The sequence below is a fragment of the Coloeus monedula genome, assembly GCF_965178545.1.
Source record: "Coloeus monedula genome assembly, chromosome: 24".
In the NCBI taxonomy this organism is placed as follows: Eukaryota; Metazoa; Chordata; class Aves; order Passeriformes; family Corvidae; genus Coloeus; species Coloeus monedula.
In genome coordinates, this window is record NC_138804.1 from 1,217,932 (window position 1) to 1,234,637 (window position 16,706).

The 16,706-nt window shown below is 52.9% G+C and overlaps 1 protein-coding gene across 3 annotated transcripts; it reads right to left on the reverse strand.

Annotated features, from left to right (window-relative positions):
* Window positions 1–3,736: 3,736 nt before the first annotated feature.
* GRHL3 (grainyhead like transcription factor 3) lies at window positions 3,737–16,066 on the reverse strand. Of its 3 annotated transcripts, none has more exons than XM_082296539.1 (15): window positions 15,986–16,066; window positions 15,385–15,446; window positions 13,975–14,311; window positions 13,687–13,766; window positions 12,008–12,161; window positions 11,418–11,529; window positions 11,150–11,244; window positions 9,389–9,547; window positions 8,901–8,979; window positions 8,443–8,576; window positions 7,834–7,868; window positions 7,110–7,198; window positions 6,903–6,988; window positions 6,027–6,091; window positions 3,737–3,872 (listed from the first exon to the last, which is right to left on the reverse strand). In XM_082296539.1, exons 1-15 carry the CDS (start codon window positions 16,049–16,051, stop codon window positions 3,758–3,760), a joined length of 1,668 nt encoding a protein of 555 aa, XP_082152665.1. In that variant the 5' UTR covers window positions 16,052–16,066; the 3' UTR covers window positions 3,737–3,757. The 3 variants fall into 3 exon arrangements, with proteins under 3 accessions (XP_082152665.1, XP_082152663.1, XP_082152664.1); XM_082296537.1 differs by having other exon boundaries at window positions 13,975–14,314; XM_082296538.1 differs by lacking the exon at window positions 7,834–7,868 and having other exon boundaries at window positions 7,110–7,221.
* Window positions 16,067–16,706: the final 640 nt, after the last annotated feature.

Consider the following 16,706-nt stretch of genomic DNA (forward strand, 5'->3'; position numbering starts at 1 on the left):
AATCACAATTAAGTCACTCAGGGGCTGACACAGAGCAGCAGCTTTACCAAAGGCTGCTTATTCAGCACTTCATTCTGGGCTGCCTCAGAGCCAGGGGCTCAGCATTCCCAGGACTCCCAGTCAAATGTACAACCAGGACAACCCTCAACTCACTGAGGTGAAGCCCAAGTCTGTGCACCCTGGCTGGGAGCACTGAGCTCTGATTCTGTGGCCACTTTCCAGCTGATGATTCCAGGACATTCCCACAAGTCTGGGTGTTCTAGTGCCCATCTCACCTAGAAATTTAATGCTATAAATCCAAGGCACTACCTGGGGAAATAAGTGAGAGAACTGGGGGAACCCTCAGCAAGCTTTATTAAAGCTTTGCACACTTATAAACAGATGCAGGCAGGGTTTGATTTCCCTGACTTTAATCCTCTCCTGCCATGCCCAGCACAGCACCAGGGCACCTCCGGACACGGCGCGTGGGCGTCCTAACAAAACACAGGATGCTGTTTTTCCCTTCACAGCCCTGCAGAGCCACACCACACACCAGGCTCCTCAGCTGCCTGCCTGATGATGCAAGGAGTGAATAAGCACGAATAAAGACACAGAAACTGGGTGTTGTTTGTAGAAGTGAGGAGCAGAGCCCTCCACCCAGCGCTGGGGATACCAAAGCTCTTGCACAACTCAGCTCGCAGCCTGCTGCTCCTCCTTTTTATGCATCTCTGTCTCTGTGGGCACTTTTTCACCGGGAGCACTCAGGAAGTTTTCCTTCCTCCCCAGCTGGGGGAGGAAGCAGCTCCCGGCCTGTGAGCAGCAGAGCTGGGATGCCAGAGTGGGATTCCTGCGTCAGGATTTCCCTCAGACTCTGCACACAATGAGCAGGCCTGTGCTGGCCTGCCAGGGCTGGCTCACCAGGAGCTAATTAGTGGTACTTGGTTCTAAGAATTGGAAGATGATCATTAGCTAAAATTGGTTTGAAAGCTTCCAGTTTTGTAGATGTTGAGTAATTAAAACAACCAATGGGCTCCACTGTGTTTTCATCTGAGAACTCCCAGTGCTGGAGGCTGGGGAGTCACCCTGGAGGGGAGTCTGTGCTGACCAGGGTAGGACTAAGGGAGAAGGGCAGGGCCAGCTGCTGCTGGCTCAGGGACTGGCACCGGGCTCTGTCACACACCCTGTGCTCAGCACGAGTCCAGACACCCCCTCTGCCACCCCCCTGCCAGGCCCAGCTCCCGGAACAGCTCGGGTGAGCGTTTCTGGCTGCAGTCAGCACAAAGCAGGGTCCGGGCAGCTCCCGAGGGAGGGAGCCCTTTGCAAAACACTCGGTGCTTTCACACGACCTTTGGTGCTCGGGGTGAAGATCGCCTTCATCGCTCCTATCTCGATCTTCAAAAGGAACTGGTGGGCTCCGGGCAAGGAGTCAGGAATGCTCTCACATATTTGGGAGCTCTGCTTTACGCAACCTCCCAGCAACTCGCCTTGGCTGGAAGGGATGAGCGATACTGAGCCAGTCAGCAAAACACCCACCTCGCCGGGCAGGGGTGGGGACTCGGCCCCAGCAGCGTTTCCCTGCACGCAGCAGGCACCGGGACTTCAACCCCGGCAGAGCCAGGACTACCCAAAGCTGCACAGGAACAGCTGCTGGGTCTCTGCCTCCATCCCACCCCCACACGGGGCAGCCGTTCTCACAGTGCGCTCAGGGAGCTGCAGCCAGGGTGGGTCTTACCCTGCAAAACCTAGGATGGGTTTGTGGGAAAGGCAACACCATAAAATCCAGCAAAATTCATCTTTGTTCTGCTGGGAACATAGAGTTACAACTGAGATGGCTTTTGCTGTTGTAAATTAGGAGTAGTGCTGCTGGAGTCCCGAGTTAGGCTGGAGTGGCTGAGGCTCAGATGGGTGACAGTGTGTTTATCTGGCAGGCAGTTAACCCCAAGATCAGACTTTGAGAGCAACTCATTGAGGGGTGAGAGGTGCCCCAAACCCCCCAACTCTGCATGCACACAACACCGAAGGGCTGCCTGCAGCCCTCCCCCTCTGTCCTGCACAGCAGAGCAAACTGTCCCCACTGCCAGGGCTCCCCCAGGGCAGTGGCAGAGGAACACCTCTGTCCCCACCTGAGCAGCCTGTGCTTGTCCCAGGGCCGGGCAGGACAGGGTCACCCTGGCCAGGATGAGCCCTGGAGCCAGTCCTGCCACGGAGCTGGCCCAGAGCAGAGCAGGGCCGCCACACCCCCCTGCCACAGCAGGGGACAGGGCACCTGCAGCTTTCAGCTGGTGGCACTGAGCACTGGGGGATTCCTGGTGTGACTGGTTTTAACTGGAGCTGAAATTCTGCTGTAGGAGGACTCACAGAATCAACACTGAATCAGAGCCACCCTGCTGAAGAAGGAGTTTGTGATCTGAAGGAGTGCTGGGGAGATCCCAAAGGCTGATAAGCCTCCCCCTTATCTTTGCTTCATCTTAGAGGCCATCCTCAAACAACACTGAAGTAATCCAAAACTCACCAAGCTGACACATTTCAACATTTCCAAATCCTCTTCCCAGTCTGCGTGGAGCTGCTCTTTCTTCCCCACTCACAGGACTCAGGTGCATCTTTAGCATGGGCAGGAAAAGCCCAGGATGAAGAAGAGGGAGGAGGAAAGGCCCTGGTTTTCATTGGCCAGAGGATTAATTAGAAAATACAGGGCTCCCCTTGGCATTTGATTGCCTACATGGGAAGCAGCTTCAGGCAGTTTTAGCACAGAGTGGAAGGAGTTTGAATATTCCATGTGGGACACGGGAGGAGGGGCACAGAGAGGCAGAACTGCTTCTGCTCAGAAGTCAAACTGGGCTTTTCTTTTTCACTTGCTTAAAGTGTCCCCAGCCCTGTGTGACAGAATCCCTCCAGCACAGGGCTGTGCCTGGAACTGCTCAGGGCCCCTGGCCCCCAGTGCTGTCACACCTGCTGCCACAGCTGGACACGGTGGCTGCACGTGGGACAGACCTTGGCCAAAAACATCCTCGAGTCCTTTTGGTGCCTCTGGGGTCACCTCCCTGTCCTGGCTCCTGGACAGCCCATCCCAACTCCGACTCCAGAGCTGGGGAAAATGGATCCTTTTCAGTCCTTGAGCCTTTATTACTACGGAATATCCAAAACAACACAACCAACAACACAGTTACAAAAGGAGTTCACGGAGAAATGTGAAGCAGCCTGTGTTTGAAATGCTCTGTGTCACCATACTGAGTCCAGTATAAAACAATGCATATTTATAACATATAAAATACAAAAGGAACAATACAGAAATGTATAAACAAGGGTTGTGGAGGCCTCCGTGGTATTTACAGTCAGAGATGTGGCAGGGGAGGGTGTTCAACAGGCAGTGTCCATTCAACAGGAGCTGTGATTGCATCTGGGAGAGTCTCTGTGCCAGAGAGGAGCTCAGAGCTGGGCTCAGCCCTGCTGGGAATGCTCTGGAGGGTCTGTGGGCTGGCATCAGGCACTGCCAGGGCCACCAGCTCTGCTCTCTGCCCAGGCCTGGCAGTGTCACTTTGTGTGCCCAGCTCTGGAACGGCAGCTCAGGCCCAGCACCAGAAGGGAATAAAATAAAAAATAATAATAATAATAATAAACTCAACGTTCACAGGATGATGTCACAGCAGTCTGTGGCCCAGCCCCAGGGCCATGGGGGGTTCAAGTCAAGGCAACAAGAGGGGGCACCGGGCTGAGTTCTGTGGGGTCACACAGGTCTCCAGCTTGGAGAGAAGTCCCAGGAAGTGCTGCCTGCAGCTCTTTAGAGCTCCTTGAGGATGATCTGGAACTTGTTCTCTGTCTCTACCATGTCCAGGAGAAAGGCCATGTGGTTGCTGTAGTGCTGGATGATGTTGTTGTCCATGTTCACCAGGATCCTACAGAGAAAAAGAACGGCTGGGTCAGATGCAGCACATTGAAAGCAGTTCACCTTCCCCAGGCTGAGGGGCTCAACCACTGTTAATTAATTAAGTAATTAAAGCCATGGCACAACACAAGGGAAGATCCAGCCAAGCTGCAGATTATCTTCTCTGACCTGGAATCACTTCTGTGGAGACAGGAGGAAAAGGAAACATTTCAAGGGTGGATATTAAACCCCAGGCCCTGGTTCAGTGCCAGACAAGAGCCCCTCATTACTGTAACGGGAACAAAGGGGCTTGGCATCACCCCGGGGGCTCCCATGAGCCACTGTGAAATTGTACCTGTTTGGAGGACACAAAGAACAAATTCTCTCTTTCCAGGAAGCACATCCCCCCCAGGTTCCCACCGGGGTCATTAATGGGGCAGGAGCGTTAATTGTGCAATGCTCCTCAAGCCAGGATTAAGAACAACAAGGAGAAAAGCAGAATACCTGATAAATCCAAGAGTTCAACAGGCACAACCAGGGGGCCCTGGTGTCCCCAGGGAACACTTTGGGGATCAGGGCAGCCAGGGTGGGGTGCAGGGACTGGCACAGCCCCGGCACAGCTGCCCAGATTTCCCAGGTGGAGGTGGCAGCTCTGCTCTTGTGCTGGGCTCTTGTGGTGAGGGCTGTGCCCAGGGCTCAGGGCTGAGCTACCTTTCTGGAGCACAAATCAGTCTCCAGCACTGGGAACTCTGTCATGGCACAGTCAGGAATTCAGGGAGACCCTGGGACTCAGGCTCTGGCACTGCCCAGGCTCTGGCACTGCCCAGGCTCTGCCCGGTGAATCGGAATGTTCCCAGCTGCGTCCCACCCCCAGCACCACCCCCAAGCCTGGATCCCAGCCCTGGCCTCCAACAGGTGCCCCAAAGAGACTCTGTGGGTACCCAAAAGCTTCACCAGCAGAGCTGATCCCTTTATCTCCACCTGCCTCAGAGCAGGAAGCCAGAGAAGTCACCTGTGCCTCTTGTGCTGTGCTCCCATCTGATTTCTCAACCACAAACTATCACAGGGAGCGTTGATCAGGAATCTGAGCCCTGCATTGTTTCTCTAGACCAAACCTCACCAAGATCCAAACTTGCTCATTATTGCTCCTGAGTCACCCTGGGACCGAGTTCACCTGCTGAGCTCATCCCTGTGGCAGGGCCATGGCTGGGGCAGGTCCTGCCCTGCTCCCCACGGAGCCCCACTGGCTCACAGCAGATGAAGATCTGCCCCTCAAGCTGTAATTAGCAGGAGAAGATTGTTCAGGGTGGAGCAACAGGATAAAATTATTGAAAATTAAATCTGGGGGAGCAGGAAGCTGGGCCTGACCCTGCCACCAGCCAGAGTGGAGATATCTTCAATCTCCCCATGGTTCAGAAGTAGCTGCTGGCATGGGTCACGTCCAGCCTTCATTAAACCAGGTGTCAAAATTATTTATTTAATCTCCTTTCCAGGCGTGGCCTTTCCTTTTCATGAGATACCTCTCTGCTCCTGCACTTTGGGAAGAGCTGGAAGGACACCTGCCTGCTTTCCCTCCCAGTCATCACCAAACAACACTTGCTGCTTATCAGATCAAGGCATGAACAACACCAAAGCCAACCCAAGTCAAGGTGGCCTCTCCCCTGAAGCCACCAGCACTGGTCTTTACCTCTGGGGAGAAAATTCCCATTTCTGGGGCTAATGGATGAGCAGCATCTGACAGCACTGAGGGCCCTGAGCTCAGCAACAGGTGGAGGAACTCCTGACAAATTCAGAGACTCACTATGGCCCATCCCTCATCCTGAGCCAGGGACATTCCAGCATTTTTTGGAGAAGCAAACACTGATCCCTCTCTGATAAGTTCTCCATAACCTCAGGCTTTTAGACTGAGGCACAAAGGATCACCATTAGACTCCCCAAACAATTCCTCCTTCACCCAACTTCCTCTCCTTGGGAGACTTTACCCTCCAAACAAATATAATATGAACAAGCATTATCCCAAATCTTTAAAGCCCAGAAAGATCTGAGTTTTATATGCTCCAAATAGCAGAGCCTGACATGGCTCTACCTTTTATTATCTTGTTAAAATGCTCTTGGAGCCAATGGCAGGGGTTGGAGAGGACAGGTTTGGAGGCCCAGCATAAAAGCAGATGAGAGATTAGCTTACCCTCTTTTGCACTTCTTGTAGACTTTATAAATGCTTTCTTCAGGAAGCCCATATTTTTCTGAAATCTGTGAGAGAAAACATGGCAAATCTTTGTACTTGTAAAGTGAAATTCCCATGATCAAAATCAAAGATAACACCAAGGCCAGGTGTTCAGCAGCAAAGGATTCCTCCTCAGTTTTACTCCAGAGAACAAAACCATGACCTGAACTTTCTCCTGGGCAAGTTCTCTTTTGGTCTTAGAGTGGCAGGAATTTTGTAGCTTTTTGCCAAGCATTTTCCATAAAGGTTTTTGACTCTCTGTGGTGAGGGACGGGAGAGGGACAAGATGGTAAAGAATCCTCTGTGCTGACATTTTTCAAACTCCCTATTTTTAAAAGTTTGTAAAACCAACAGAGCTTAAAGTGCAGCCATAAAGCCACCCCAAATCTGGGAGGTTTATTGTTTGTTTCCTTCCCAGCCGTCTCCAGAGAGAGCTGGGCTATCAGAGATGCTGCTGATAATCATGACAGAAATATGTCCGTGTGCTCCTCAAACACAGCCAGGGAATTCCAGCACGAGGCCAGGGAGGGCTTTGGATCACCCATCTCCAGCCTGGAGAATGGAAAAGCTGTTTGACAGTGGAAAATATGAATGTGCTGTCACAAGAGGAGACTTCCATGAGGATGTGGACAGGGAAGGAAGTGTGATCCTCCCTCTGCAGCACCAGCACTGCCCATGCCAGGAGCTGCTGGGAGAACTCAGCTCCTGCTCCCACTTTGCATTCCCAAGGGAGAGCAGGCAAGAGAGATGAGCAGCCCATACCCAGCTCCCTGTTCACCAACCCCATTCCCTTTTATCAGCAGTTTGTTCGTTCCCCAAGGTTTTGGGGACACTTACAGCTGTCCTGAGGCCCTGGAGATCCGGGGTCTTCAACATGAGAGCATCAAACACCTCCTCCGACTCCCTGCGCACGTACAGCAGCACTGCAAGGGAACGGGGCAGCACTGCTCAGGATCATTCCCAGTGCTCCCAGAGCCATGTGGCCTCATGGAATTCAAGACCCAAGGTTAACTGAGTCAAATGAGTTCCCATCCCGGGGGTTACCTCTCTGGGGATCTTCGTCCTTGGTTTGCTTTGGAGGGATGGGGTCGAACTCGTCGGTGAAGGAGGCCCCGCTCCGCTTTAGGGGCAGCCTGGGCCGAGGGAACACAACACTCTCAGGAGGACAGAACAGGAAAAGCAAACAAAACAATTCCAGCTACTGAGCTTCTGACTGAACAACCAGTTACTCCAAGAACCATCCAGCAATTAAGTATTGGTTTGTAATTATAGCAGCAGAGTTGTAACTTCCTGCCTAAAGCACACGGGGAGCTCAGGGAGGGCCCACAGAGGGTTTGGGGTCACACTGAACCCAAAAGCCTTCTGCACCCTCATGGCACTGCTTCCCCACTGGTATCCCCAGACAGAGGGCCCAGGCTGGGGGAGATTCTGCTTTTCAACTGTGATTCCACTTCATTCCAGTTTATTTTACAGCCTCTGGGTATTTGAACCCTTCAGTGACAGTTGTGGTCTTTGATTTTCCCTTTCAAACATTGTCTCCATGAGAACAACAGGACAATCAGGGAGCAGCTCATGTTGGAGTGACTCTGACAGGGACAGAAATGTGGCCGTGTTTCTGCAGCCCTGAGTCCCTTCCAGGACAAAGTGTAACTCATATTCTGGCTCTCAGGGCGTCAGGGAGACGCTGAGCTGTGCTATCCTGCCCCTGGGGGTATAAACAGCCCTGCCATTCCCAATGGATGGGAAATAAACACTGCTGCATCCTCACCTGTTTGCAGAGTTGGGAACAGCAGGAGGGAGCACCTGGAATGCAAAGGAAATGGATCTGTGAGTCTGCACAGCATCACTGTGTGCCAGAGAGGCTGGGGGGTGGCAACTTGGGCACACTTTAAACATGATTTCCCTCCTCCTGGCCCCTCACACAATTACACCCAAACATCTGTTTCTTAGAGTAAATGAAATTTGATATAAAGAACTTCTCCAGATTCCCTGGTTTTGACAAACTGAGACAGTGGTTTCTGAGGCAGGGAATGCTGGGGAGCTCTGAAGGACACTGGACAGAGGACAGTGGAGGGACGTCCCAACCACACAGGGACAGGGACTGAGATGGTGACATTTTGCTATCATTTATTTTCTGCTGATAGCTTTGCTACCACTGCAGCCCTCTGTGGAAGCTGCAGGTGAGTAAAGCACAGGAATATCAGGCTGGAAGGAGCCTGGAAAGGCTCTCTCACCCATCACTGCTGCATGCCGGGGCCTCATTCCCACAAAAAGCTGTGCTGTGGTTTGGGCTTTTTCCATAACACAAATCCTGTGGGGGGAATGCTCAGCCCGGGAAGGATGGGCTGAGAGGCTGGCTGTGTTTTGGGGGACTCACCGAGCCACACCTCTGCGGGTTGGAGAAGTGCACGTTGGGGATGAACAGCACCGGCTGCGTCTCCAGGTCGCTCTCCGGCCGCAGGAACGTGATCTCATTCCCTCTGAAGCCAGAGAGCAAACAGCCTTTCAGACCTACAGATGGAGAGTCCAGTTCATCTCAGCTCCCACAGCTCTGGGAGAGGGGAGCCCCTTCCCAAGGCTCCCAGCAGAAATGCTGGGAACAGGGCAGGAGCCTGCAGCAGCTCCAGGGCAGCCCGAGGGAGCCCAGAACGATTCCCAAGGGTTGGGCAGTGTCCATGAAGGGCTTTGGGACGCTGGGAAGGAGCCCAGCGAGGGCCTGACTGCCAGGCTGCTTCCCAAGGGTGCTGAGGGCAGCAGGCTTGGGAACAGCCACATCCATGGAAGTTAAGGGACAGGGATTTCAACACGGAGCAGGGAACAAACACAAGCACTGACCATTGTTGTTGGAGTCCAGGCATTTTCCTTTCCTTCGGAACTGTTTCCTTTCATCATCCCTCATTTTCCTCTCTGCTCCCTGTGGGAAGATCCAGAAAAATTTAGGACATTGGCAGGTCCAACATGGGCAAGAGAGGGCTCAGAAATGGTCACCTCAGGGACCTTCTACAGCCCAGCCAGGACTCTCTGACACTCAGAAATTAGAAAAACAAAAATGAAATTTGCTTTTAGAAATGAAACACACAGACAAAAATAGCTGTGAGAAATTTTTCCATGGGAAGATATCTGAGATTGAGGGATAACCTAGAAGGAAATTCTCATCTCTTTTGATATTTAACAACTTGTCAAAAACAGAGAGTCAAAAATAGAGTTTATTGTGAGGCACAGTCACAGGTCTTGGCTGTTTAGGCTCTCACAGCCTTTCTGGTTTTATTCTTGGGGCCCCTGACCAGTTGTTGTTTTTACCTGGTGGGAAAGGGGTGCTGTACCTTGTCACAGAAGATCTTGATCTGGCACACAGCCCGGTGCACCAGCTGGCTGCTGCCACTGCCGCAGTCGTAGGTGTCGATCTGCAGGTTCAGGGGGACACCCTTCACTCCCTTCTGCGAGGAGAAGTCCGTGCTCAGGCAGTTCACCCCAATAAACACCTGCAAACAGGAACAGGGATGCTTGGTGCTGGAAAGCTCCTCCTCAGCCAGCAGTGGGAGCAGAGGGCAGGGACAAAAGCAGCTGCTGAGGCTCCTTCCGGCCCTCCCCGGGCCAGCCTGGCAGGGGAGCCCTCGGTTTCCCGCCTGAGCCTCTCCCCCCACACCTATTCCAGCTCTTTGACTCAGCCTCTCCACTCCCAAAACCCTGCCTGGGGATGTTCTTGCTGATACTTCTGATCTTTCATTTGAACAAGAGACCCTCAGACAGCAAAGCCCTGCAGGGAGGGAGGAGGGCAAGGCTGCAGCCTCAGGAATTGCACAGCAGTGCTGCTGCTTAAATAAATATTCATCACACACTGGGCTCTCTTATCACCAGGAGGGAGTTAGCTCCAGTGGGAACTCTGCAAGAAAAGCTGAGCACAGCTCTAATCCAAATTGTATCTCCAAGCTGCCAATTCATTGGTGTGACCTTGGAATTCCCCTGGACCCCAGGGACAGATTTGCAGCTGGAGGAGTTCCCAGAGCTCCCTCAGCTGAGGATTTCAGCCCTGAAACCTGATGTCAGCTCGAGTCAGTTCCTAGGAAAGAAAACCACTTCACTGTGGGGTGAAGTTCAGTTGGAAGGAGAGAAGTAACAGGTGCCATGGCCAACCCAAACACCCAAATACCTGACCCCTCCTGTTCCCAGCCCCTGACCCCTCCTGTTCCCAGCCCCTGACCCCTCCTGTCTCACTCCCAGCCCTCGCAGCTCTCTGAAGTCTCACCTCTGCCTGCCTCAGGCCAGTGCATGAGCAGAGTTTCTGCTAAGAGTTAAATCCAGCTTTGCTGAGGTGCCCCCAGGGCTCGCCACATACCTGACATATTTCCATTTCTGACAGCTTTGCCTTGAAGACATTTGTTAACCTCTTGGGTTGTAAAAGACCCAGGTTGCCTTTGGGCTTATTGAGATCCCAAAGCCAGGCAGGGTTTTCCCAAGCTTCAGAGACTTGGGGTATTTACGCTTTTCTTTTTTTTTCTTTGTTACTTCATCTGGTTTTCAATCCCCACTAGACACAAAGTGTTAATGAGAAACTCTGAGGAGATGCAGAAGAGACAGCAGAGCTGCAAAAACCTTGCTGCAGTAAACTTCACAGGTTTTAAGGTGAGAAGGGATCTTGAGACCTGCCTGGCTCCCTTCTACATCCCACAAGGCACAGAAGGGTGGTCACTCATGTCTGCACCAACCTGCCTGGAACGGGGGCTCTTTGTTCCATGGGCTGGGGGTTATTTAAACAGGCTGCAGGTACACGTGAGCAGAGCCCGGAATTGCTGCAAAAACCTTTCTTCAGAGTTATCCATCAGCACTAAGAAAACATCCCTGAGCCAGTCTGGGCTGTACCCAGAGTGTTTATTAGCTCATGGCAGTGTTTAAACACACACTGAGGCACAGTGTCCCGCTGCTGTCCTGCCAGGCAAACACTGCCTGGGGCCGCTGCAGTGGCAGGGTTTCATTTGAAACTCTCTGTGTCTCAGCTGAGCAGTGGGGCAGTGTCTGGGATGGCAGGAAGGAGCTGCAGTTTTGCTGAGGACCATTCCCAGCTCCCCTCCACGGGCAGTTTGTACCTTGGCTTCCTCATGGATGTTCCACACGAAGGACAGGGCGTTGTAGGCCAGCTCCTCGATGTTCTGCACCGTGTTGAAGTTCTCCTTGCAGTCGGCTGGAAGGCAGTGAAGGAGCAGTTCATACTGGGGCTGAAACTGGTGACATTCCCAAGGCCTCCCACCCCCAAAATCCTGCCCCTGACTGACTCCCAGACCAAGAGAAGCCCTGGGATGCACTGAAGTGGAGGCAGAAGCTCCCCAGCCCCCCAGGCCTGGCAGCCCCTCGTACCCACGTCGATGACCCTCTGCTTGGCCGTGGGCTGCCGGGAGTGCCAGTGCTTCCAGAACTTCAGCTGCTCCGTGGGGATCTTCTCGTTGTCAAACACAATCATCACCACGCTCTGCAACACAGCCCAGCCCAGCTCAGCACAGAGCAGGATCAGTGCCTTCCTCACCTTCCACCCTGCACCGCCCTCAGGGCCACGTAAAACATGGAAGTTTGTAGCTGGGGAAGCTGAGGTGGGCAAGGGAAGGGATTTGGGCACAGCCATTTGGCACTTTCCTCTCAGGGGTGGCTCTGAGGCCTGGCCACGCATCCCAGGAGCAGGATGGGGACCCTGTCCCTGGCTCACAGCTCCTCCCAGCAGGGCCCCAGCCAGCCCTTTGTGCATCCCTGAGCTCCTGTGACAGGTTCCAGCTGCCACGGGGGCTCTGCAGTGCAGCAGAGGATTATCCCGTGGGACTGAATCCATCCCATTCATCACTTTAAGCCAACATGAGCCACAAAGCCATTACTGCTCATGTTCAGCTCTGTTCCCAGTCCCAGGATGTCCCATTCCAGCGTGTGTCAGCAGAGCTGTCAGCCTGTCTGTTTCTTACCTTCACTTTGTTTGAGGACAAGTGCAAACATTTGCTGTCTCCAGCTGTCCTCAGCGTGATGGGGTAGAACTGTCCTTTGTTGAGGTAGGCCATGGGAGAGTCCCCAGATTTGATGTGAATGGCTTTGGGTGACCCCAGAGTGTATTCAAAGTCACTTGCATGGAACAAAGAGAGAAGGATGAATAAGCACACGCTGCTGTTTCACTGCAAAAGCAAAACAGAGGCCTGAGAGCCTCCACCCGCGGGTTACAGGCTCCAGTTTCTGCTCCATTCCCCACCTCACACACCCTGACACAGCACAGCACATTCTGATCCTCCCCAACACCCTGGGGAGCAGCACTGCACCAACAGCCTCATTTTACCCCTTGGTTTTGGCTTAAAACCCCTGGATGTGACTGCAGCCAGTATTTTTGTGTGGATGGCAACAGAGCCATTGCTCAGCCAGCAGCCTAAAGCAAACCACAGAAAACCAGGTACCTGTGATGAGACTTCTACAACACCCTAAACCCAGGTTCCTGTCTCCAAATCCATACCCATAACTGGCTGAGCCAGGAAGACTCTCCCCTAATGGTCCTGTAGAAGAAGGACCTGCAGGACACCAACACCTGCTTGGACACACAGAACTGGATTAGAAGCTCAGCTCGTGGAACTCTCAGTGTGGTGGGCAGCAACTTCAGTGTTCACAGAAAAGCTTTGTAGTGTCACACAGAGAAGGTGTCACTGCTGGAAAGGGAATTTGAAAGAAGAGCCTGAACTCAGAAGCTCTTGGACCTTCAGCAGCACCTGTGAGCACTGAAACAATGAGGCCACAGCTGGTTTCTGCTGTGAGGAATCCGTGCAAGCCACCACCTGTACAGGAGTCTTCACTCAGACCCTTCAAGTGCCCTGTTTAGTCACCAACCCATCTTCTTCCTGCTCCACCTCCTGTGATGCCATCTCTGAAGATGGGCTTGGCAGCTCCTCTTATCTGGAGCCAGGAGAGCCAGAGAACTTCAGTGCACAAATAAACAGTGAGCAGGGAGCCTCTGGCTTGGGGAGACGCTGCTGTCTGTGTGAACATCCCCACGTCTGACAGCTGAGTCACCCAGTCAGCTGACTCAGGAGGCAAATAAAAAGTGGGAGGTGAAATAATGTTACCTGCTGGGAGGTTTGATGCAGTATCTGGAGCAGCAAAGCTCTGCCTGGCAGAGGGGTGGAAAGGAGGAAGAAATCCCTCGCGTGTTTTAGGAATGAGAGGCAGTGGCACCCTCTAAAATCAAGGCTGACTAACAGTGCTAAGTGAGAACCTAAACCTTAGATTAGGGGAGGCTGATGATCACCCTCATGCACTGCCAGCCTCCTTTTCTCTATCATTTACCCCATTCCAAGTGGCTTGTGGGAAGATGCTGCAGCCACCTGGATCCCTTAGGGTGCCCATGAGATGTGACAGCAGCTGGCTCTGGATTTACCCCAGTCTGGGCACAGAACAATCCCTGCTCTGGGTCTAAGAGCTCATGGAGCAGCACCTTGCTCTGGAAACACCAGGGAGACACAACTGGTCTCTGCAAAAGCACGGGAGCTGTGACTTGCACTGGTCACTGCCAGGCTGGACTGGGGAGAGGAAAGGGATGCAGCCTTTTCCCGGGAAAGAGACAGAGCCAAGAGTTCCCTGGAACCCCCAGGCCCTGGATTGCTGTTACCTCTTCACTCCCTCCGTGGGGTAGCTCTCAGGGCAGGGTGGCTCTGGCTGGGGTTTGAGGATGTCACTGAAGAGCAGCGTCTGCACACAAGAGGAAACACAAATCAGAACTAGAATCTCTCACTGCTTTGTCCATCCACCTTCTCCCAGCCACCACAGCAGACAAAACACGGACCCTCATTACTTCCAAACTCAACACAGACCCCTGGAAATCCAACAGGAACAGCAGCAAGCTTCCAACACAACAGCAGAGCTCCCAGTGCCCCCCCTGCCCCGAGCAGCCCCTGACCTCCTGCGGGTCCTCCTTGAAGGTGCTGTCCGGCTGCCAGCGCTGCTGCGCCGGGGCCATGGGCAGGCTCTCGAACAGGGAGTTCAAGGAGCTGCTGTCGTACACGTCCCCCGGGGGCACCAGGAAGTTGTCTGGGGTGGCTTCCAGCTTGCTGGTGCCTGGAGGGAGCAGGGCTGGCTTGTGAGGAGCAGGGACACCTTCGAGACTGAGGCCGTTCTTCTTGGGAGGCTCACAGAACTCCTGGGCCATGGAGACGTTTTCTGACAGGAGCTTCATGAGATGGGCTGAGCCATCAAAGGAGGGGATCTCGGGCTCATAATCCATCCCGTGGCAGTGCCTGCTGGAGAGAGGTCCTGTCTCAGGGCCAGGCAGAGCAGGGCAGCCCCAGTGTCACTGCCAGGAGTGCCTCAGTGTGCTGCTGGCCTGGCTGCCAGGTGACCTTGAGTCAGCCCTGCACAGCTCCTGCTGGGTCTGGGACAGCTGACAGGCCCCTGGGGGATCTCCACCCACAGCTCTCAGTGCACTCAGCAGGAGCCAGAGGTGCTCAGCAGATAAGGGATGATCACAGGGAGTCAGAGAATATGGTTTGGACGTGGTTTGGGGCTGCACATCCAGGGCCTACATCCACTATTCCTTTATTTAGGCCATCAAACAGAGCAGCAGGGATGATGAGAAAGGTACTGCTGTGTGGGCTGTCCATCATAAGTCTTTTTATGGCTCAGTGATGCTGAAAGTTGATTTTTTAATACCCTTTTTTAAGGAAAAACAATTGTTGTACAAATTAATGAACTCCAGCATCTTTGGAAGCAAAAACCAAAACCAGCTTAACTCAGTTTGCTTCTGAAGGAGTGAAGTACCACTTGAGGTTTATTCTGTCAAGTGGTTACAAACTGACAGTGCCAAAGTACACAGCATCCAGGAAGGGGAACTGAACTCACAGTGGCAAATGAGCCATTAATTTAATAGTTAATTATCTGAAAACCTCAAAGGACAAATGGGAGTCACTGGAAGAGAATCCTGGGAGAGTGGAACAGAAACCGTCATCAGCCCAGGGAAGGAAAGAGGATTTGGCCATTCCCTTCTTGCTGCCAGTGCTCAATCCTTTTGTCCTTTGCAATTGTGACAAAATAGGAAATAAAGGCAATTTCTTCAGCTGCTGCAAATCAGCACAACCCCTGCAAGCACAGCCAGACAGATGCTCAGGTCTGTAAATGGGTGTAGCTCCATTTATACCTGCTTGGGACCTGGCCTAAAGAATTTTAATGTGTGTCTCAGGGTTAATGAGCTGCACTGTTGCTGGTAATAACACCGTGCTTTGATGTCTATTTTCTGCAAGCTCAGAGCCCCATCCTGCATTTCAGCAGCTGCAGGAGAGTGAGGCAGCTCCAGAGAGCAGGAACTGAAGCCAACCTCTTTCCCAGTTCATTGCGTGCCATCATCCCAGCTGGGAGAATCCTCTTCTCCTTCGGGACCTAGGACAAGGCAGAGCAAAGAGTTTGTTTATTGTTAGATTTTATTAATGGAAAACAGAGCAGAATTAGCCCTGTCTGGGAGCAGGTGAAGCCTCCCAGACAAAACCCTGCGTGAATAACAAAACAGCAGAGCTGGGCTCTCCCCTGGGCTGCTGCTGAGTTCCCAGGTAACCTTGGGCAAGCCACAGCAGCTTGTTCTGGGCAGGACCTTAAAAGCACCCAAGTGAGTGGAAACATCATTGCTATTGTTTCCACTCAGGGATAAATCAGATCCACGTTTCTCGGAGCTCCATCCTCCAGCAGCTCCGGAAAAATAAAGCTGGTGGGGTGTGCAAGGCTGTTCCAGCCCAACAGCCCTCAAAGCACTGCTGTTCCTTATGGGTAAAAAACCCAGGCTCAAGGCACCTGGGTTCAGTTTTTCCACAAATTCCCTCAAAATGCTGGTTTGTGCCTCAGTTTACCACTGGGGATACTGGTGGCACCGTGTGGTGTTGGGAGGGTGTTGGATAAACAACCTGTCCCAGCCCAGGGACACCCACCATGTAGTAGTCGTAGAGGAGGCTGAGGGCAGCCACGCTGTCGTCGTCCCCGTTCACCCTCATCATGGCCTTGGTGGCTGCAGTCAGGGGGTTCTCCAGGTAGGTTTTCCAGGCTTCATCTTCGCTGGTGTAGGGGAATTTCTGGAAGTTCATGGTGTCATTCTTCATCAGACGCACGGATCTAAAACTGAGCCGCACAGGGGAAAGCGGGAATGAGGGAGGAGCGTTTCCCACAGAGTTCCATGAACACAGGAAGGGCTTCCCAAAGGCTCTGTGGAGTGGAGGAGGGATGTTCTCCTGGTCCTGAACTCCCACAGCCTTTGGGATCACCACCTCTGCTGCTGTGGCTGGGCACAAAATCAGGCCAGAGCCTCTCCAGGGGCAGCTGCACCTCTGCCCCCTCTCCTGCCTGGGGTGGCAAAACCCCATCAGCTGCTCTTCCTCCAGTCACATCCTGCACAGTCACAAAGGGATCAGGAAAACTGGCACAATTCTCCCTTGGATGTGGAGCTCCAGGCCAGTGCAGCCCACAATCAGACACAGTCACTCAATGCCCAAGTGAAACCAAACCTCATCATTTTCCTTTGCTGCAGTTCATGAATTTGAAATTTAGTTCCAATCCAAATTATTTTTTCCCAGTAACTTGTAGACGATTTTACTCAGAGGGAAGCAGACAGGCCAATCACAACCCCCTCCCTTCCACTAGAAAATTCCTGACTGA